The sequence below is a fragment of the Ascidiella aspersa genome, chromosome 3 (genome assembly GCF_963924565.1).
Source record: "Ascidiella aspersa chromosome 3, kaAscAspe10.2, whole genome shotgun sequence".
Classification (NCBI taxonomy): Eukaryota; Metazoa; Chordata; class Ascidiacea; order Phlebobranchia; family Ascidiidae; genus Ascidiella; species Ascidiella aspersa.
Genome location: NC_139449.1, coordinates 14,886,667 through 14,910,314, shown reverse-complemented (window position 1 = coordinate 14,910,314; position 23,648 = coordinate 14,886,667). Strand labels below are relative to the sequence as shown.

At 33.8% G+C, this 23,648-nt stretch overlaps 1 protein-coding gene across 1 annotated transcript in view; it reads left to right on the top strand.

Annotated features, from left to right (window-relative positions):
• Positions 1–5,220: 5,220 nt before the first annotated feature.
• LOC146160347 (protein O-mannosyl-transferase TMTC3-like) overlaps positions 5,221–23,648 on the top strand; it is a 63,747-nt gene continuing 45,319 nt past the window's right edge. The window contains exons 1-10 of the mRNA XM_083385428.1: positions 5,221–5,424; positions 7,101–7,370; positions 14,635–14,727; positions 14,788–14,889; positions 14,950–15,115; positions 15,189–15,392; positions 15,473–15,671; positions 15,786–15,906; positions 16,223–16,315; positions 20,506–20,628. Of these exons, the coding sequence (XP_083241554.1) occupies positions 5,242–5,424; positions 7,101–7,370; positions 14,635–14,727; positions 14,788–14,889; positions 14,950–15,115; positions 15,189–15,392; positions 15,473–15,671; positions 15,786–15,906; positions 16,223–16,315; positions 20,506–20,628 (1,554 nt within the window). The 5' untranslated portion in view covers positions 5,221–5,241. The remainder of the gene's footprint in view (positions 5,425–7,100; positions 7,371–14,634; positions 14,728–14,787; positions 14,890–14,949; positions 15,116–15,188; positions 15,393–15,472; positions 15,672–15,785; positions 15,907–16,222; positions 16,316–20,505; positions 20,629–23,648) is intronic.

Below are 23,648 nucleotides of genomic sequence, written 5' to 3'. Positions count from 1 at the left end.
TGCTTCGGATTAGAATGTTTTTTGACGTCATTACAATCACTATTTTATGACATCACACCCGTCACTGTTTCATGACGTCATTATTCATTAACGTCAGGCGGAAAATAGGGAAATTCCCTAAGTTGAAAATTCGGGACACCCCCCTTTGAAACGGTCACGCTACGCTACTGGGGGTCGCGACCTCAATTTGGGTCGTGGGCCATTCAGTTTGGGTCGCGAAAGCCTTATTAATAGAGGCCTATATTTTGTGCTTGCTAATAGAGGCCTATATTTTAAGTTTTCTAATTGTTTCCATTAGTACACTGAATTGTATACAAGAGAGTCGTCTTACTTTGAGCGCGACTAAAATTGTCACGCGAAATATGTACACTAAGTCCCGTAAAAAGTCGTGAGTGTTCTTTCGATCCAGGTGATGGGAAAGAGCGCTTGCAATCCAACATTATTTTGGCCAAAGCGTCGTAAGCACGTTGTTCTCTTAAAATTAAAATATGCAAATTTAAATCCAATAAATATTTTTTTTGTTTAACGCGATATGTAATGAGGATTTTTGTTTCAATTAGTAGTAAAATTCTTGCTAACATAAACTGCTTAACCAGGTTATGCACGAACTTTAACGATATAAACAAGCAATTATAAGACGCTTTACGCGAATCTTTATGTTTGCTGAAATATATATGTTTTGTGTGGTCAAGCGTCGTCCTTTTTTTTGGAATAAAAAGTTTTGATAACTAAAATCAGATGCTGGCAATCTGGTTGCGTTTAGCGCATTGAGTTAGGCTGGACAAGGCAGGGTATTCAACGTCTTCCTGTTAAAATGTCGCGTTTTTGTTTAAATTCGTTACATCCAGTCTTAAAACAGAGGTCGGCAACCTTCGACCCGCAGGCCGGTCCGGCCCTCCAGTGAAAATCATCCTGCGCGCAAACTCTTTCACAAACTGTATACAAGGCCAGCATGCTCAATATTTTTAACTGTTTTAACTATACGAAATTGCACAAAATTTTTCCCCGCGCTTATCAAATTTAACTTTGAATTACATTGGCGATTTGATGTAGTCTTCTCAGACCAAAGGTGACATGCGCAAGACAACTATAAGTAGGAAATTTTTCGTAGCATGAAACCCTCTAAAATCAATTTTTTCCAAATTAATTCGCTGATGTATTATTTAATGATAAACATTAACAAAAAGAACATAAGAAATATGTTCATATTTTAATTTGTGTGTGGCAAATGCGTGTCTCCTTGTAAATTTAAAGGTTTGCCAATTTAAACCAAACAAACGCATTTTTTCGCGCTACGCCTGTAGCTTCCTTGTTGTAGTGTAACTGGACTCATTTTCACTGCTTCAAATATTTGGGTTTGTCCCTGATTAAGGTTAATTATATTAAAGTGCTTAAAGGCCACATGTTTTTATAACAAAATTAATAGCGGAAGTTCAATACGCCCTGCCGAGAACTTGCGGAGTTTGGTCTGGTCTGCGACTTGGTAAAGGTTGTCGATCTCTGTCTTAAAATTTATATTGCCCCCTAAAAATCCTTAGATGTGAGCCTTATAATGTTGAGTTTCCTAAAACGATTGCGATGAGACGTCGGGCATTTTTAGTGAGTCTCGCCAAAATATCATTACCCACCTTGCCAGTAATTATTGCACTAAGAAAGCGCAATAGCGGACGGGGGTTGAAGGGGTTATGGCGGGGAGCTGGTGGGGCTGCAAGCCTGCAACCCCTCGAACCCACATTGGTTGCTAAATCATATTTTTCATCCGAATGAGACATCAAAAGTAGTAATAAAACTCAAGGCTTCTTTTCAGTTGTGCTACAGAACCCTTTCTTTTTAAAAACGCATAACATATAGATCTGTCTTAATGAATATAAACACAACAAGTTACTGTGTTTTTTAGCAAAGCTATTTTATTAAAAAACATTCAAAGTATTTGGGTCGCGAGACCTCGGTACTAGCAATTTTGGGTCGTGCCAAAAAGTATTTGCGGACCCCTGCCTTATCGTATGTACTGCTGAGATTTGTGAATATACTCAACGGCAATTATCTACTGAGTGGATTGAATTTGTCTAGAGTTCAAGAAGTTAAGGACAGGTATTTTTTGAGTCAGATTAAGGACGTGTAGGAGACCATAGGCAGCCATCGGCCCTCGTCTTCAGGGCCAGCTCCTTCTTACCCGTTCCTACGCAACCTCGATACGCTAAACTACTTTTTTTTTTTTTAAGTAATCAAACAATAAAAGCATTCTTTAAATACAACAAATCAGAATGGCCATTACTTGATGAACATTAGTGAGAAATGTGACAAATATAAAAATGTTATTGTATGTGGAGATTTAATTTTAGAAATATTAACTGGGATTTGTATCATTCAAATGCAGAAGGTCAAGACTTTTGGATATGGTGTTGGATAATTATCTGTTTCAACATGTAAAGTCACCCACAAGGGAAGACAGCATTCTTGATCTTGTTCTTTCTAGGGAGGAAAATATTATTCAGAATATTCAAGTTCATTACACATTTAGTAATAGTGACCACAATATGATATCCTTCCAAATACCTGTTTGCACTATGAAAACTGTTTCAAATAATAAATTTAGTAACTATAAAGTTGCTAAATTTCCTCAAATGAAAATTTTCCTAGACAACTGGAATTACGAAAGGGATTTTGAGAACACAACTGTTGAAGTTAAATGGAATTTGTTCTGCCAAAAGATGAATGAGCTTATAGAGTTATTTGTTCCCTTTAGGAATAAGAAGTCTACGCATAAACCAAGATGGTGGAACAAACAGATTGAAAGAGAGAGAAACAAGAAGTTTCGGAAATGGAAAATTTACAGACATACCCATTGTCAACTTGGTTTTAATCATTATCAAAAAGCCACTAATAACCTAACTAATATGATCAGAAAATATCAATTTAACCTGAAAAAAAAATAGCCATGAATATTAAAGAAGCCCCCAAGGATTTCTTCAAGAATGCTCGAAGTAAATTAACCATAAAATAATCGATAGGGACCCTCTTCAACAATCTTCTCATCTGTTTTTACAGATGATGGATCAGAAGAGCCCTCCAATTCTGATTTATCCTTTGTGGTCGGAATCGGTGAAGCTATCTTCACTAAAAATTAGCGAAGAAAAGCTTAGATTAGAACTTAAATCTTTAAATGTTAGCAAAGCTCCTGGATCGGATGGTATACACCCTTACGTGTTAAAGGAATTAAGTGACATCATAACACCCTTACGTGTTAAAGGAATTAAGTGACATCATAACACCTCCTTTACTCAACATTATTAATCTACTTTACCTGCATAGAAACAGGTAAAGTAACATTACATTGTAAAACATGATGGCCGTCCACAAAATGCGCTGTAGGGTTACTTAAGGTCAACTTTAGGCCAATATTCAGCGAGGTTATGCACAGCGTAATTGTCAAGTATTCGTTATGTCAATAGTAACATTGGTCTCTTTGTAGTATATTATTTGACTGCATAACACATCATGTTAGTCAAAAAAGAAGCACTATGACCCAACAATGCTATAAAAAACAAGACCAAATTGCTAAAGAGTTCTGTGCACAGTGCTGCATTGTACTCACTATTGGCAATAATATAAAGTATTGGCAACAACCTGGACAGTTGACATATTACATTTTACTGAACTGCTTCAAATTATAATGTCCACATGTTATTATAATGTACACATGTTAGCAAATTGTTTGGTCTATTTATTGCTGTGATTGTGGGCCCTGTAGGGTAGATTAAGATTAATACCTTCCCCAAACAAAATCGAGGTTAAATAATTTAATAAAAATATACTAGGATTCGCTATTCTGGATTCGTTATTCTAGATTCGAAACCTATTATTCTAGAACACCTAGGGATTCTACTTTGAACATTCCTAGTTGTTATTAATGGAAAAAACTCCAAATGCAAAAAAGAGTTGAGTGGAGTCCCCTGTTTTAGGCCCAATTCTATTTACTATCTTTATAAATGATTTGGATACTAAAGTCACAAACAACATCTTAAATTTGCAGATGATACAAAGGTGTTTGGTGTAGCTAATTGTGTAAATGATCATAATTTAATGCAGTGATCTCAACATACTCTGTGAATGGGCTACCAAATGGAAAATGAAGTTTAACGAAAATAAATGCAAGGTGATTCACTTCGGCCTTAAACCCTTTGTCCAACCGTATTATATGAATGGTATACAACTGGAAACTTTTACTTCTGAGAGTGATCTTGGTGTTGATGTCTCTTATGACTTAAATTTTTCGGCACACATCTCTAAAACCGTTGGAAAACCTAATAAGTTCTTAGGTTTAATTAGGAGAACATTTGGATATAAAACTAAATTTAATATTCTACCATTATGCAAGACCTTAGTCCGGCCAATGCTTGAATATGCTACTCAAGCATGAAGACCGTACAAGCAATATGAAATTAATGCAATAGAAAAAGTCCAATGAAGAGCAACACACATGATAACGGAAATAAAATATAAACCTTACAACACTAGATTGGATGAAACCCGACTGTTAAGATTGTAAATGAGAAGATTACGGGCAGACCTTATAGAATTTGGAAAATTATACATTGAAAAGAAAGTTTAAATAAAAAAGATTTTTTATATTTAGAAGCAACAAAACACGAAGTCATTCTTTTAAAATCTTCAAGCCTTCAGTAAAATCTAATTGTAGAAAATTTTGCTTTTCACAAAGAGTTATTTCTGAGTGGAACTGTCTAGACAAGGAAACTGCAGAAGCAGATAATCTAAATGGTTTTAAAACATCACTAGAAAAAAAAACTGGTGAACAAAGACTAATGTTGTTGTCACTTAAAAGTCTTTAAAGCCAAAAATTAAACAGTGATTAAGTTAAGTGAATCTTTGTTTAATGCAGCAAACAATTTGACATAAATAGGTGTGCTCATTAAAAAAACTAATGTTGTTAAACATTTTAATATACACAAAGATAACACTTGGTAAAAAAATAAAGTTACCTGCAACAGGTCACAATATAAATTATGGAAAAATAGTGAAAGATCTTGAATGCAATCAGGCTGAGAACCCTAAAAGTGATAGACATTTGATAATAATTACCAAAAACAACCAATTATTGGTACAAGAAAAGCAAACCTGTATATTTTTGTATATTGTTACATAACTTTATTATAAAAAAAAAATTGTATTTGTTATTTTATTGTTCATGTTAGTGTTGTTAATGAACTACTTTGTTGCAAAATGAATGATTACATGTTTTCTAAAGTGATTGTTTTTGTGCCTGTGGTTATTTTTATCAATTCCATACCTTGTGGATTTGTCTTTGATGACAAACCAGCAATCGTCAACAACAAAGATGTTAGAGGTGAAACCCCTATCACGGACTTATTATACAATGACTTTTGGGGAACTTCGATTATAAAGGTATAGATATGTTTTATTATAAAAGTATGTGCTTTTTTAGAAAAACATGGTATTTAAGCAGTCCTGTAGTGTGCCCTTTTTAAATTTCGGGGTAATGGCGCTGCAACAACAAACAAACCAGAAAACACATCAAACGCTAGATCAGGTGTAGAACAATCTTCTTGTATTAACTTTTTTTGCATGCATATATTTCATACTTTTATGAGGTGTGCCGTAAGCAATATTAATTTTAACCATAAAAGGTAGGTTTCCCTAAATCTCTCTGAACAAGGTTTGATTTTTACCTCCTGATTTATGTGTGTAGCTGTTTTGATGGCCCAGAGGGGATTTTAGGTTATTGCTATTGAAAATTGGTTAAAAATAATATATATCAGTGGCGTATTCCTGTGGGTTGGGGGGTTTAAACCTTTTGTTCGAAAGCGAGGGTGTCAAAGTAATTTGGGTCACGCTCCTTTAGGTAATGTGAAACCAAAATCGAGAGCAAAACGCTGTTTTTGCGTCTTTTGTTTGGTCAACCGTAAATGCATAGTTTTTCTTATTCGTTATTTGTTTAGGTTGGCTGATTAGCAAGTGTATATTCAACAATTGACAACGCTAAGTCAAAACCTTCTTTTTTCTTGCTCAAAACAGCAAGTTAGGCATTAATGTTACTCGTTATTTGCTCTGTGCGATAATATCTGTTGTTCGTGTAACAATGGCATTTTTTTAACTAACAGCAGATTCTTAAAAGGTGGTACAATGGTGGGCGCACAAGTTAGCTTTGCATCTAAAGGTTCGCTTTTGCTGGACGTTAATTTGCTGTTTCTGATTAGTTTTTTTATGACGTCATTACAATCACTATTTTTTATGTCATACCTGTTACTAATTTGTGACGTCATTGTTCATTAACATCAAACTGAAAAAAGAGGAATTGAAAAAATTCGGGATCCTTTCTTTTTTATTTTCTGGATACGCCCCTGATATTATAATTATATACATGCTGTTAACTTTGATTTTAAAACAATTTATAAAGATTACCTATACTATTTGGAGTTTTTAGGGGGATTGTGGTGGTTGGACACCCATCTAACCTAAGCAAATCAAAATTAAACGCCATTTAGACCTTTTTCTCTGAAGGCAGTTTTTGTTAAATTCAGTCAGGTTGCCTGATCAACAAGTTTGCATGCCACACATCGATGAAAAGAATAGTTTTACACAGAGAAATAAGAACTCGTATATCCAAAATAAAAAGACAGTAGACAATTCACAACATTAAATTAAGCCTTTTTCTTACTAAAAAAAAGTGAGAAAAGGGAAAAGCTTTTTTTCATCCACCGAGTTAGGCGCAGTTAATAACAGAATTGTGAATGTACCATAATATTCCCTAATCTTATAGAGTCTTCATGATTTGCAAACTAAGCGGCTTTGCATCGGGCTCCTGGAAGAAGTGTCTGACGCAAATGTTTCTGTAGCAGTTAATTTGTTTGTTTTTTGCACAGTTCCATAAAAAAAAATTGCACAACTTTCTAAAATTTTGGCATTTGCACTAAAAAAAGTTCTTAGAGAGAACACTGCCCGTGTTTATCCCATGGCTTAGTAGTTATATGATCGATATATTAGTGTTTATTTAAAACTTTAAATCATGTTTTTAAACAAAAGTTTAATGTTTGTTTAACTTTGTGTTTTATATGTTTTAGGAAACCAGCCACAAATCCTATCGGCCATTTACTGTGTTTACATTTCGTTTAAACTATCTAATATTTGGAGAAACTCCATGGGCTTATCATATGGTCAATGCTGTTCTACATGCACTTGTTTGTTTGCTTGTTTATGGTTTGTACAAACATATTACACTCACTCAGCTTCAGAGTTTTGATAGTGAAAGAAAAAAAATCTCAAAACAAGAAGTCTGTGTCTGTCAGTTGGCCTCCTTGCTTTTTGCAGTACATCCGATTCATGTTGAGGCTGTAAGTTGAACTACTGTGCATAACTATTTGTTTGATTGCTGAATGTAAAAAAATGCTATATACATAAACTATGTGCTTAAAACAGATAAACCGTATATAGTGTGGGTTTAAACAACTCTGTTTAGGCAATAAATTATACCATAGTATGTTAGAATTCTCAATCGAATTCAACCACTAGGCACAGTAAACCATGCGGGCCAGATGCGCTGCACCACTATAAATCAACCGGCCCTCCACCTCTTATAAATCAGGCATGAGGCCATTCTTTAAATTATTTGGCTAAAATTTCGATTAAGTAAATGCAAAAATATTTCCACTTGGCACAAATATTGTGTTCATGCATCTAATGTGTTTGCTATTAAAAAAAATCTTTTCAAGTTAAATATACACATTTCAACAACATAGTTGTCAATTAAACTTCAATGGCCCGCGGAAACCATACTTGGCTTAGTTTTAGCCTGCCACTAGGAAAAGTTACCCACCCCTGATGTAAAAAAAACTTGTGTAAATTTGTTATCTTTTGTGCATTCTTTGACAAGCTAATTATATCTAAAATATCAATTTTTGCATCTCCAAGGTACAAATTAGTTTAGAATTTGCACTTGCCTCCTGGGTCAATTTTTACTTCGCAAACTTGGGGCATGACATCTGCAAAATTTTGTCCTACGCAATTTCAGTTTGGGAAATTTGCACGTTGTGCAAACATGCAATTCGCTCCGGATGGTTGATGACTGGCAAGTGCCCTTAAGCAAAAATTTGTAGTTGTATTCAGGCCTTCTGAAGGTAAAAAAAAAAAAAAGTGCTACACATCCAATATTTACGATGAACAATCTTGTGAAGTAGGAAATAGTTATTTCGCCAAGCATTTGTTTTTTGATAATATTTCTTGGGAGAGATTTTGGGTGCGGAAATTACAGAACAAAAGCTCACTACAATCTTGTGAAGTAGGAAATAGTTATTTCGCCGTGCATTTGTTTTTTAATAATATTTCTTAGGAGAGATTTTGGGTGCGGAAATTACAGAACAAAAGCTCACTGAACAATATTGGTTTATAAAGACCGATCAAAGTGGATAAAAGTCTACCTGCAGCATGCCAAGATCACTCTCTACTTCAATATTCAATATGGCTTACTTTTATTAACTGTTCGATTTTATCTCTTCATTGTCAAAATCAGAATATGGTAGATGTAGTTATAGGGGACAATTCTTGTTTTTTTAACAAAATATGACTTCTAAAGAAAGATTTACTCTCTAAAAGTCACCATTTAAGAATGTTTATGGTGCACCATGTCTCAAACTGTGACAGAAAAACTGAATCTTAATTACTTTGTTGGATATGTTTGTAGTGACTATAAATCTATGAGTCGGTTTCAAGGATTGATAAATAGTTCAAATTATCAGTTATTTAGTTAACTTTTTTACTCGTTGTCATAAGGATTTATTTTCAATAAAAACATTAGCTAGAGTTTAGCACATATAACTTCATTTCATTTGTCCAACTATGCATGTAAATAAACGCGCTGATTTTTGTCGCTTAAAAATTGTGTATCGCACAGAAATAGTAGGTCAGGGTAAATTTTTTTAAATTAGTTGTTTTTGAAATTTGCAGATGGTGATATTTTTTGGCAAGTTATTTCATCCGGGAGATTGCTGATTTGTTAGGTACTCGCCCAACTTACAAGGCAAATTTTAGTTGATGCCAGTGAAGAGGGCATGATTTATTACCGACTGAGAGCTTTTGTGTTTACCGTATGTTTTATGATGTTTCTGCTTATGTTGCCTATTCCAAGCAACGCTAACTCACATCAAAGTGTTAAATGCTAAATTGCTTTTTCTGCCATTATCACTGTGGTCAGCAATTGGATTGTCTGTAGCGACTTAAGACTGCTATCCGCTTGAAAACTAACTCTTCATAGCTATTGACCTGTACTGTTTACAGCGTTGATTGTTTCGCCGACATAGTTGAAACTGGTTGTTCAATATTGAACTAATACAATTCTAATAACCTGAGTTAGATACGTCAATTATGTCTAACTTGTCTAGTCAAACTTTTGTGTTTAGCAACAGAAGTGAAATTTTCAGTCTAATTGAGTTATTAGGTATACCTTTCTAATCACAAAGCATTTTCAATTTTATTATGAAATAAAAATTATGTTACAAAATCTGTTCTTATTTTTTCTACCCTGAGGAAAGGGCAAAAAAACAACGTCGGGGAAAAAAAGGTGTACATTAGGACCTTTTATAATAATTTATAGAAGCAGGTTTGACTTGATGAATTTTTAATGAAGCAATGGGTCTTCAAAGCAAGAAAGGGGCCACACACTGATTTAATAAAGTCATCCAGGCTTTTTAGATGCTCAGTTAATTTTGTTCTATTAGTACGAGCCTATTGCTTGAACCTTATTATCGTTCAATGTAGTTAAACAAGTTTTTAAGTGAAAAAAATGCTAGGTGCACCTGATGTACAGTTGTTTTAACATTTAATAATACAATTCTTAGGTAACATTTTGTGCAGCCCGCAGATGCCTTTTGGAGTTTGGTTTTGGCCCGTGACTAGGTTGCAACCCCCTGTTCTAAGGTAAACACAAAGCCCACTGAGCCCCAACGGACGCATTTTTTTCTTTGCGTGATCGGCAGCGTCAATAGCTTAGTAGCCTTCCACTTTTTTGGGACCGACATATTTTATAAGATTTCTTGGAAAATAATGTCACTTTACTAGGTAACTTGAAACGCCACATGTAAGGATAACTATGACATAACTTATAACACCATATAAAAGGTTTAATAAACTAAAATCCTGGATCTGGCCCTGCAACTTTGTCCCGACGTATAAAACAAATTGCTTCTGAAGACCCATGATGGTTATTCTTATGCAAAGTGGAGCCACATTTTCAAAAACTGGTGGACACTCTGCGAGCGCAATCATCACACTAAATGCAATTTAGTGATAAAACAAATTGATTTTTTTGCTTCACTTTATGTGCTAAATTCAAATTCCTAATTTAAATAAGACTTCCTGAAAGATATCATTTTGGTGCACATATATAGTCACAGACCACAGTTCTCTGAAAATGTGTATAATTTATGCATATTCGCTTGTGTTACTTAGGAATAATATCTAAAAACAAAATAGGGTTGCAATGTAAATGCTGATTTCATTTTATTTAAATCAGGGTCGCTTATTAAAAACACTGGAGACCACTGCTCTAGAGTACCTTGATATTCTCACCCGATCCATTGGAAATTAGTGCAACTGAAGGATTAAAAAGTCCCGAGTTTTAGACTTTGAGGTCTTGGACAATGCACTAATTTGACTTAACAATGTGCTTAAGAAGATTAAGTTTAATAATATTGAGGTCTTGGACAATGCACTAATTTGACTTAACAATGTGCTTAAGAAGATTAAGTTTAATAATACTCTACCCACCTAATCCCAAACGCTAACCAGCACCCTAACTGTGTTACTAATTCTATCTCACACTTATTGTAGTCTTTTGTGAATTTTCAGCGAATATTTTCAATTTATCTGCGCCGGCAGTTTACCTAAAGGTCCAAATTAGTGCATTGCCACAACCTCAAAGTCTAAAAGTCAGACTTTTCAGCCGTTGGATGCCCCAAATGTCGTAGAACTTTTTGCTTAGAAATGCACTAATTTCTAGCGGATCGGGTGGTATTCTACTTCTGACATCCTTATGATTAAGAGTATTTTCTAACTGTTTTAGCTGTATTTTTGGTAGCGTAAGGGGGTGTACACTTTTTAGATGTTCTAAATTTCTGTCAGCTTTTCAAAACTTGCAGGATTTGACTAAGGTACAGTAACACAAAAAAGTGCAAATTCCACTCCTCATAAACACAGTCATAATGAAGATTGTGCAATATATAGCGTCAGTAGCACAGTTTTATTTCACCATGTTCTAAACTTTCCTGAATTGCCATGTGGGAAGATACTAGCTGCAAATATTTAAAGTTGTAGCTGCAGATATACAAAACCCAGTCAATGAAAAAACATATATAACTAGATGGGTGTGCGGTTGTTGTATATATTTTGTTGGAGTACAAATTTCAGAACATAGAGTTTATTACTATTTTTTTATGGAAATGTTTGTGGGCCGTTATAAATAGCGTTATTTGCTAGGACCACTTTTAAATATTAATAATTTCGCTTGGGTTTGTGGTTTATTATATATGTTGGATATTCTATATTTCTATAGTTTCCTTAACTTATTTCTGGAGGCAAAAATAAATATGGACCAAAAATTTTCTCCTTAACTTGTGGCTTAGATGTTAAAGGTGTAGTTGCCAAGAGATTCATTTTTTCATATGTTAGTTTGGTAAAGACTATGCAAAATTAATTTTCGAATTATTTTGCCATCAAAAACTTGCAATTTATTTTCATTTTTGCCGCCTCAAAACAAAAATCCAATTCCCAGAGATAGTGACAATCTGGTACTTACTAAAAGCTTTACTTTCAAACTTTTTTGCTTATGGTCAAAATTGTAGGTTACTTTGTTGTCAACCGGTCTAACCAAAGTGCTGAACTGAGTTTACAAACAACCTTTTATAAATATTTGTCTTAATATTATTACACCATTTAATTAAAAATAAAAATAGGCACAATATTTGAAATATGGCTTCATTGAAGTAGAACAAAGGAGCAAGTTATTTTACCCGCGGTGTGTGGTTTGCAAAAAACTTTTTCTAATGGTGCCATAAAACCAAGTTTACACAAGCACCATCTTGATACAAATCCCAAACAAAGAAAGATCAGGATCTTAATTACTTTTATCCCCTTGTGGAAATTCTTAAACGTGAACACATTGATAAAACAGGCAAAATTTAACTGAAGAGGTCAGGAAATGTCTAGGCTTCATATCAAGTTCTTTTTATGGTTGCACAGAACAAAAAGGCTCCTACAAAAAGGCTCGAGTCTCTTATAATGCCACCTGCAAAAATGTTGGTTACGCATTAATTAGACAGGAGGCTGACGATTGTGACATAGTATTCATACTGTGATACATTAATAATGCGACCAGTTTACCTGTAGTAACCTGTTGTTTTGACGTGACTTTGTGGCAAGGCGCAGTGGCGCGTTTTTGCTATACCAGTTTAAGGCTTGCCAGCACAAAATAGCATCTTTGGGATATTTGTCCTAAAAGTTTGTGACACACTTGTTAAAACAAAATATTGAGTTGCAACGGTGCACTGAAACAATTTCAAAAGCCTGCAACTGAATGTTTTGTGGTGCTGTTAATAGTGTGTACCATTCCAAAAAACTTTGACAAGCACTGTCCTACAACACTGTAAAATACTGTATTGAGAAAATGTTGGTCAACATTGCCGATCAAGTGGTTGCTTCAAGTTTGGAGCTATGTGAAGTTCTTGGCGCTAAATGTTCATGTCTCTTTATATAAGTGGTTCTCAACCTTTTTGAACCGCGTACCACCTCGAGGTTCTATGATCTTGTTGCGTACCAAGAAATTATCGAAAAACTTAACTTTACTCAAAATGTATATAGGATTATTAACAGGGGCGGATCAGCTAATTAGTTAGCCCGGAAATTTCGAAACAAATGCGGCCCACTAATCTTGAAAAAGTTTTCCTTTTTTAACTTTGCAAGATACCGGTAGTCAAGTTTTGTAATTCTTTGTTGTTGGTCTATGTCATAAAATAAATTTGCATAGATGTTCCGGAAAGATAATAATTCATATGATTGATGAAGCATAAAAGATTTTACTATACAATCATAACAATGTAATTTTATTTAAAAAAACTGAAATTTTATTTAAAAACATACTGCGTACCACCCAAAATGACTTCGCGTACCACTAGTGGTACGCGTACCACAGGTTGAGAACCACTGCTTTATATACAGAGTTGTGTTTCGTTGGCTTTCATGGGTTAATGAGACAAAGTGCCTCTTTAAACTTAGAATAGAACTATACATTTTTTTTTCAATGAAAATGAACTTGAGCTTTAAACAGATCTGGACGGTGAGAAGTCCATCACAACATTATCTTGCCTCTCAGACATTCTTAGGGTTATCAACCACCTGAACCTCTCAAGACCTGACTGCACTATCACATAGTTTATCTCTGCGATTTGAGCTAGAAATTCATGCAAATAATATACAAAATAAGCCATATGGAATGATACAACTACTAAATAGCCTAAAGAGTAGAAACCACCATGCCTCCTCCGGACATAGTTTCCATTGTGCTGTTAGCAAAGTTGCGCCCCACATCGACTCAATTCGATACTTTGGATTTATTATTCTAGATTTAAAACCTATTATTCTAGAATGCCCTCGGATTCTACTTTAAATAAATCCCTATCTACAACTAATCTAATTGGTTTTTCAGTTTCCAATTTTAACAATTATTTACTGGTTAATTATATCTCAACATCTACCAAAACATTCAAGTCCAATTCTGTCTTTAATAATCTCTGCTTCTTTAAAAATATTTGTTTTATTGTATTTTTCTATTGAACTTGCCTTGTTTAAAGCATTAGTAGCAATGGACATATTTAATGGGGAAATAATCATAAGAAGGGTAACACCATGAACGTCAAAACTGGCGTGATGCTTTCTGCATGCTACAAGCACCTGCTGAAGGACTAGAGTCAGTCGCTAATTACTTTCTTATCGTTTTGTTGCTCGCGTTTATTTCTGCTTTATTCCTTTTTTTGCTTTCCATTTATTGTACGAGCGTTCAGTGTCAATCACCCTGACAAAGGCGGCTTGTATAGGTTGCCGAAACGTTGGTTAACAATTACCAGAGGAGCTGTTTTTTTATTTATATTACCATGCCTGGTAGCAACAGTTTATATATTTAAGTAAATCATTTTAAAATAAGTATAAGTGGTTACTCTTGACATTCTATTATCTAGTACCTAACTTTGGAGTTAGGCAGATAAAATTTCATAGCTTTAACTCTATAAAGTAAAAAAATACTCCAGCTTTAGCTCCAGATCCGCATAATAATAAAAATCCAGCGACGGTATAAAAATGCCTTTAGATCCCCAGTTTTGATTACTACTTTGGCTTTATGCTTAAAAGAAAGTTGGCAACGTTTTCAAAGTTTGAGTTTCGGGCACATGGCTAAATTTGGCCACTGCTTCTAATATATTACTTAACACTGATTTATAAATTAATAATATTTTATCAGATTTGAAAATATATATTAGTTAGACAAGCAATTGTCTAGACTAGAGCTCTTGTTTGTTAAACTTTGTAATAAATTATATTTTTTATTACACAACATAGGTTACAGGACTTGTTGGCCGAGCTGAAGTATTATCCACTATATTTTTCATTCTTGCAATATTTTGCTATTTAAAGATTACCTTTAAATCATTGGTAAGTTACTATTATTTGTAGTACTGTAGCATTAAATTACATAAATGTTATTTTGTTCAGTTTGCATCTTTCTTTTTTTGCGGTCTTGCTATGTTCAGCAAAGAACAAGGAATTACTGTGTTAGGAGTTTGTCTTGTTATTGATATTTTTCTAATCAATCAGGTAGGCATCTTTTATGAGTTTTTTTTTAGATTTTAAATAAATTAATGCACTTTGTTATAGCTAACTCTCAGTGATTTTTGTTTTCTTATCATCATGTCTGTGAAATCACCGAAGCAAATCAGATATAAATCCTTGTTTCTTCGCATTTTGGCAGTTTTTTTCTGTGGAATGTTTTTAATTTTTATCAGATTTTCTGTTATGCAATCAAGTATGCCATTTTTCAATGGTGAGTATACATGTTATTTTGTTCATTTTCTACATAAGTGTACATCTCATTTATACAATTTGACATATTACAGTATTTGACAATCCTTCATCCATGGCAAGTTTTCCTTCTCGTCAGTTGACATTAAATTACCTTCTACCTGTCAATGTATGGCTCTTTTTGAGCCCATGCTACCTTCTGTGTGATTGGACAATGGGGACCATTCCTCTTGTCACCAGTGTAATGGATTTCAGAAATTTAGCTAGTCTTTTCTTTTGGATTTCATTTGTCTCCATAGGTATGGTTTAGTTTCTTTTGTAGTAATAGTGATTTGGTGACATAACAAAATCACTCTGTTTTTCCAAACTTTAATCTTAGGAATATATTCATGCTGTGGAAGACAGAATAGCTGCAAACTTGCTTTATTTGGTGTTGCACTTGGATCGTTTTCATTCCTTCCAGCATCCAACCTATTGTTTAATGTGGGTTTTGTGGTAGCCGAAAGAGTTCTTTATACACCAAGCATTGGACTTTGCTTTTTATTTGCAATCGGGGTTGGAAAACTCAGATATATTTTGTATGTCATTTTTCTAACATAGATATTGTTTGCTTACTATTTAGTTTGCAAAGGTGTTTTAATAACTGAAAAAGTTAGGTTTTAATGTTTAACCTAAAAGGATTTTTTTTACAGAAAATCTGACCAAGTGTTGAATGGGTTTATTTTGTTCCTTTTTGTCACACATGCTGTGAAAGCAATCCGAAGAAATTGTGACTGGAAAAATGACCGTGTTTTGTTTAGGAGTGCACTTAAAGCAAGTTTTTTTTCACTTGATAGAAATATGTATGAGATGTGTTTACTTGTATTCTTTAAATAATCATTTTAAGGATACCTAAAATGTGATTTTATAAGTTAAGGTTAAGCGTAATCTTGTTGCAGTTATGGTTGGCTTTTTCAATGGAGTCTAATAATTTTAATGCTAAATATAAAACAACTTTCTACAGAGTTTTTTGATTAATTAGAAGTTATTTTATATCTGAACAAATGCATTCCAACGTAAGGCATCAATTTTAAATCAACTTAACATAACTTAAAAAATTGCCATGCTTGTATGTTATACCTTCTAGCAGATTACTCAAAGGAATGCAAAAGTGTGGAACAATGTCGGTCATACTTATGAATCCGAAAACAAATGGAAAGAAGCTTTAAAATACTTCATGCAGGTACAATGTTAGTTTGTAACTTCCGTATCACCATAAGGATTTCATATTTTTCGAGCATAATATTTTAATATGTTACTCAATTTAGTTTTAGAAATCAATATCTATTTTACACTTGATTTGTTAGCGTTTGTGATATTTTATTAACCTGGTATTTCCAGGTGGCGTAATAAATATTATTATTTCTTTTTATAGTTCAGTTAAACAAAAATAGGTACATGGAAGTGCAATGTTTCTCAGTCTATTGGTCAACCAAATCAAACACACCCAAAATTGATTTGCTGTTTGGTTTGGTTGGTTCACGGATTGCTGTAGGTCACATGATTAGATATATTGAGATTGGTGGTTCTGAGCAAGATATCTCCAAAATAGGATATGAATTTGTTAATGCTTAAATGTCTTATATGCTAAAACAAGTTGCTTTTAGGATTTAGTACGCACAAGGGGCTATAAGTCAAATCATGCCAAATCGACACAAAAAAGTTTTTTTTTTTTGACATGACCTTCTCATACTTTAACAAAAGTTTGAATATTATATATGAAATAGTCTATTGTTTAAAAGTGTGTGCCAGACTGCATTCTAGTCTGTTTTGTATTCGTTATTTAGATTTCAAAAATATGTAAAAAAAACAGTGATACTTTTGTATTCCACAAATTGGTGCACATTCTTATTCGACTTTATTTTGCAATTCAAATGAAATCCACATTGCTGATATTTGCTGAGGCCCATTATGCAGCTCTTGGTGTTTGTGTATGTTGTTTTCCAATTGTCTGCCCATGCAGCCAATTTTTATAGTTCCAACCTACCTGCCAAAAAGTGCCACTCAGTACATAATCATAGAATCAAAGGGGCGTTTGGGGTCTTTTTTTCATTTGGGGGGGCGCTAAACGCACATAAGGGGGCGTTACATAAAGGTACTTTTCACAAAATTTTATAAAAAGTTCACATAAAAATAGTAACAAACAGCACTGCAGGTATATTTAATCTTAAATGGCAACTTTCGTATTGCAAACTTGTAGTAGTTTTCCGCCAATTGGTAACTTCTGGCGTAAAGTTGTTGTTGCCTTTCACCGTTTTATACGCGGCAAAATGATTGTATATTTAAAGCCGGGGTCGCCAACCTACAGTCCGCCGCCTCTTTGACAACTAGACACTTTTTGACTATTTTAACTACGTAGTGCAAAACATTTTCGCAGTTAGCGCGAATCATCTTTCTACGTCCAGTTTATTTATGCTTTGATGCTGTCTTTTCGCCTATATCAGCGCTTCTTTAGCATTGCGCCGTGGAAGGCTGCCAAGTGTGTCACAGAAAACGGAAAACGTATTCAAAAATATTGGACATATATTTTTTAGTAATTTTTTGGGGGGCCAATGTAATAAAAAGAAATTTGAAAAATGTTGGTATACCCAAAAAAACCCGCTCGCAGCGCTCGCCACGTGCGCCCGGAATTTAAAAGGTTAACAAACACTGAACTAGATTAACTATTAAGGTTATTGCGGTTTCTCAAAGTAGTTTGATTACACTTTTCATTAGTAGTATGATAATGACATGTGGACTCTGTGACTGCATCCTTAAACGTAATTAAACACGTTTTAAAGTGCAAAAAAAGTCTGAGGCCCGCCTGATTCACAGTTGTTCTAACATTTTAATAACACAATTTTTAGTTAACATTTTGTGTAGCACGAAGAGACCTTTCTGAATTCGGTTGGTGCCCGCGAGTAGAAAAGCTTGCCGGCCCCTGATTCAAAGTCATGGTGCAGAAAGTTTAATTTTTCCTGGTAATGACATAACCTTGTGAAATAATGTATGTATATTAGGAACTAATCTTTTAAGTTGAGCTAACGAAAAACTAGATTTCATTATGAAACGATATGTTGAATCGTCAGATATTTTAATTGCAGTAGGGCAACGCAGTTTGCACAAGTGTGTTCAAACCTTAACGCAATTATTGTTGTATGTGAATTATATGTTCTGTTACCTACGTGCCTTAGTTTTTTAATAGGCACCTGTGTCATTAATTTAGTTCAATTTATACACAAGCTCATTTAAATTCCTATAGTCAATGCATGTTAGACAACCTAAAATATGACTAACAGCTCATCGAAACGAAAGTGTAGACAATATGATGTAAGACAACGATTAATATAAGCGATATGAAATAACATGTAGCCCAAGGGAGCACTAGTGTAAAAAGGTTGGAAAAAAAAAAGAAAAAAGATGAACATTTTAATTGTGAACAACAGGGGTTTTTGAGGAGAGGGCAAAAGCTTAACTTTGACCCTTTTCTGTTTTAATTAAACTGCCTAAAACAATTAGGTAAAAATGAAAAACATTTTCAAATATTAGACAAATTGTTTGCTTAACAGCAAAATTTAACCTAGGGGAACAAAAATATAGAAATTTAGGTGATTTTGTTGATAGTGTGAACTTAATTAAGAAAACATAATTTTAAAAGAAATTTAAAGTCTTAGAAACTATTTACATTTCAATGAACTTCTCTGAGATAGTTTACTGGCAAAACTTAAATGTCCTTATTTCTAAGAAATGTCCTTATTTTCGACTTGCGTCCTTATTTTGTCCTATTTTCAACAACTACTGAACTTCAAACGTTTTCCTCTGGTAACCAGTGTGAAATAATATTCTAAAATTATGCTTTTGCGCCAAGATTTTATGACTTCATAAATGTTAAGTTACTCCTGTGGCGTAAGTGGTGAGATAGATAGGGCAATGGTACAACAGCTGACGACATTTTAGCAGTAAACAGCAGTACAAGGTTACAATACAAGGTTACTGCTGTTTGGGCTACAGCAGAATAGGGTGTGGCGAAGGTCGCATTTTTTACGAATTGGTTGGATATGGGAAATGGGTGCAGTGCAATCGACACTTCGATTAAATTAGTAAAGCTATAAGCAGGGGCTGATGATGGCAAACACACTTGCCGAAACGTTTGCTAATAAAAGAATGAATCTTTTATCTATTATTTGGGCCACTCTCTTTCTACTGAAGATTATGTATCAGTGATAAGCTAAATTAACTGTATATATCTCCTCCTCCTGTAACTTACAAAATACAAATATACCCTGCCAACAGCACAAATAAATAAAGGCAAAACAATTCATTATTGTTTTTAAAAAAGGAACTAAACCGGATCCTGAAATAAAAACCTTGAAAAAAAGTTAAGCTCAGATCAGACGCTTACAGTGTAATTGCATTGGATTATTCAACAAATCCCCAATTGTCAATGACAGTTGGAATTTGTCTGCTTAGTGTAAAACATATTTAGTACATAACAAGTAATAAATTGGTCATTACTAGGGCGATTATTTTTTGATTGACCAATAAGATTGAACTTTTAGGAATATATTGATTTAAACAACGCTTTGTTGAAATTTTTGGTTTATCAAAAACGCAAACAACTTCAAAAATGCCAAACAAAAACATGACGCTGGTTATTGAAAGTTGTTGAATAAAACAATTTAAAAATATGCAAATGTCAAACGGGCTGGACTAAAATACATTCCATGTTTGCAGGGTTACCAAAAAATGCCAGTGTCTTTAAAGTTTGAAAGAATGTTTTTTTTCAAAAGTCTTCTTTAATTTATTTTATGCCCAACTTACGTTTTTTGAAAACGCCCTTGTAAAACCAACAGGTTGATTGTACTAATTACATCACTAATCTAAACATCCAAAATGAATGAATATTTAGACATTATATCACTATTTGGCACCCAATCAAACTTCTTTTATATGTATTTCTCACACCATCGTGATGATATTTTTATACCCAAGATATGCTTATAATTTTAATTAATTGCATTTACTTTATAGATATTAACATTTAGTTTATTTGCATTTAACAGCAACTCTCATTTCAGAGTAAACAAACTCAATATTAAATCAAACTTGTTTTTTTTAGAATGAAAATTGGCCATTTATTAGTTAAATATTGTGATATATGAATTTAATGCCAAATTAGTCAGTGTATTACCACTAAAGAAAATAATATTGTTTTTGGTCCTCAAAGAAAAAAAATGCCCTTTAGATACTTTTTCTTCGTGTTGTTGTCATTTTATCCTTAAATTGAACTCCAAATGTATATGGTTGATTCAGTTAGTAGACCGATTGATATAATAAGTTAAAATTGATATCATCAATGTTTAATAATACATTTTTTTGGCTATTCGAATTTAGGCAGCAACCGTTCAACCAGATGACATTGGATCATTAATGAATGTTGGAAGAATGTATGAAGAACTGGAACAGTTTAAGGAAGCGGAAAACATTTATTGGAAGGCAAAGGAACTGTTTCCAAAGGTAGTGCAATTAATTTCCAAATGCAGTATCTCAAAATTATTCCTGTGGTATGTGTAGAGCATTTTTATTAAAAAGTATAACATAGATTGCTGGTTGGCAACCCACGACTCCAGAGCTGCATGTGACTCTTTCATCTATGTGGTCTATTTCTGTGACTCAAAGACAAAAAGCTCCTTTTAAAAAACAATATGTGAAAAAAAATTGGGGTATTTTTAGGAACTGCAACAACTAGAATGCAGTACAAAGCTTACAAAGAAAACGAAAGTTGTTTGTTCCAGGATGCAGCGAAAGATTGTAAGGTACATTGAGTCAACTGCACCCTGTTTGCGATTTAATTCGAAATATTATACACAAGTATTCATTAGAAAAAAGCATTTTATAAACAACACACAAGTAATAATGATACATTGAAAAATATATGGGATAAAAACATTGAAAAGCCATCAACGACAAAGCAAGTTTACTGCCAGAAATAATTGGAACACAATGATTATTTACAACTTAACATAAAAATAATACAATCACTCTACCATAAGTTCAAGGAAAACAAAACAAAAACCATTCACAACAACAACGCAAATTTATCACCCTAGTGATATATTGACATCTAAACACAAAAATAATATTCTTTCACATGCCAAAAGATTAACAGATTGAAGCAAAAGCATCAACAACAGCAGCAAATGTTTATCGCTGGAAACGACAGGAACGTAGTAAAAATGGAACATTTACCTGGTAACAAAAGTTTAAAAATATAACATACAAAGCATTACAAAATAGTGTGGTACATGTTTACAAGACCAAATAATATGCTAAGTATAAATAGTATTAGCACCTTGCATGGCATTAAATTTATGTGTACTATGACCAGTGTTCCCGCTAAGCGCATTTTTTTTGTGATTTTTGGGCACATACGGGAGAGTCTGACTTTTAGACCTTTAAGTTGCGGCAATGCACAAAAAATTTGACCTATAGGTTAACTCCCGGCATAGATAAATTGAGAATATTAGCTAAAAATTCACTTAAGATAAAAAAAATGTGAAATACAATTAATAATACTTGACCCACCCAAACCCAATCGCTAATCAGCACTTAACTCAAATAATGTGCGTTGATTTAATAACTATTTGAAAGATGGAAATAACTCAAACTTGGTGGGCATAAGATAGTTTCTCGTCTAGGTTATATAGGATTGTTACATCACACTTTGATGTATTAGTACCGAAAGCTTTTCCATAATTATTAAATCAACGCACATTATTATTTGGGTTAGGGTGCTGCGGTTAGCGTTTTGGTTCAGGTGGGCAAGTATTATTAGATTTAATCGTCTTAAGCTGATTTGCTAAGTCAAATTAGTGTAATGTCCAAGACTATAAAGTCTACAAGTCAGACTTTTCCATCCTTTGGATACCCTAATTGTCATAGACCTTTTCTGGCATCTATAGGCTCATGTAACTCATGTTTGCATCTTTCATGACGGATTTGGGCTCAGTTTGTCTAAACAAGGCAGTACAGTTTACAGGGACCTAAGTTGTGCATAGAGGTTAGAAACCAGGCCATGGTTCTCGGTAACTGGAATTGTTTTACGATACGTTCGAATCTTTCGTTTTACAACATTCTTTTGTCCTATTTTGTAGATATTGTTTAGCTCAAGGTATCCGTGTTTAGCACTGTATGTTTTGTATTATTGAGAAGTACTTGCTTTAGATGAAAAACCTCTGGTCATATTAGCTTTGAACTTTTTAAAACAAAATTATTGCATTTTTCTGCGATATGCTTTTATTTGCAAAAAGAACTTTTTATGCTCTTTGTTAACGCTTAAAAGCTTATGACTGTCCGAAGATAAAACTTTTAGGCTTAGAGTTTTGGGAAAACAGTGTGTAATGTAAATTTTAAAATATACCCAAAAAAAGCAATGTTGCGTGTTGTGTCAACTAAAGGATTAGCTTGAATTTATGTTAATATAAACAGGAAAGACGCGAGGGCGAAATCTTATTTTAATTAAAGTTATGAACACATTTAAAAAATAAAAATGCTAACCGCTGCGCTACACTTGACTACGTCCGTCACACAAACTTCCAAGCGAAATTGCGTTTAAAGCGAGCGCAATACTGCAAATAAATAGACTAATTTTTATATCTCGGAGAAATTAATTAAGATTATTGCGACGCCTCTCAGGTTTATACAGGGTGTTCCAAAAGAAGTAAAAATGATAGTAACATGCACTAAACATAATAGTAACATATCATTAATAAATTAAGCACACGCCAGCAATTGTTCTCACTTTGAAAGAGCTATTTCTGCTTGAAAATGTTCTGTTTAATGGTGGACAATACACAAAAGGAAATGCAAGGCACATTCTAGAGCAGTGGTTCTTAACCAGGGTTCGACGAATCTGTTTCAAGGGTTCGGCAAGAACGTCCTCTGAAACATAAATGCTGTTATTTCAAGCTAAATTCGAATCTCTTTTATGCGCCAAGGTGTCATGTAACTTATAAATTGAAAGTTTGGCCAATTTAACCTATATAAATGCAAGTTTATAATCCATATATGCCCACTTTCAGCTGCTAGGACAGCGTTTCTCAAACGGTGCGCCGCGGCGCACTGGTGCGCCATGGAAGGTTGCCAGGTGTGCCACGTGCAAAAGGAAAAATATTGTGATATGTAAAACATGTATATTTTACTTTCCTATTAGGCTAAGCTTAGCTCATTGATTCCACAGTAGTTTTAAGTAGAAAACACAATAAGACCTTCAAAGTAACAGCATCTAATAATAATATATAATACCATAGTATTAAGACCGACATAACAACGCCAACTTCGCAGTAATAACCACAACAGAATAAGATATTAAATAGTCTAGATAAGACCTAATCATGTCAAAATAAGTCCAAAATTATTCGGAAAAAGACTTAAATGGACAACATAACGTCCAAGACTGTAGGGAAAGGGTATGGTATGATTGTGGGGCACCTGCCTGGCATTGGCCGTTTGCTGTCGACCCTCGGTCGCCGCTGTTT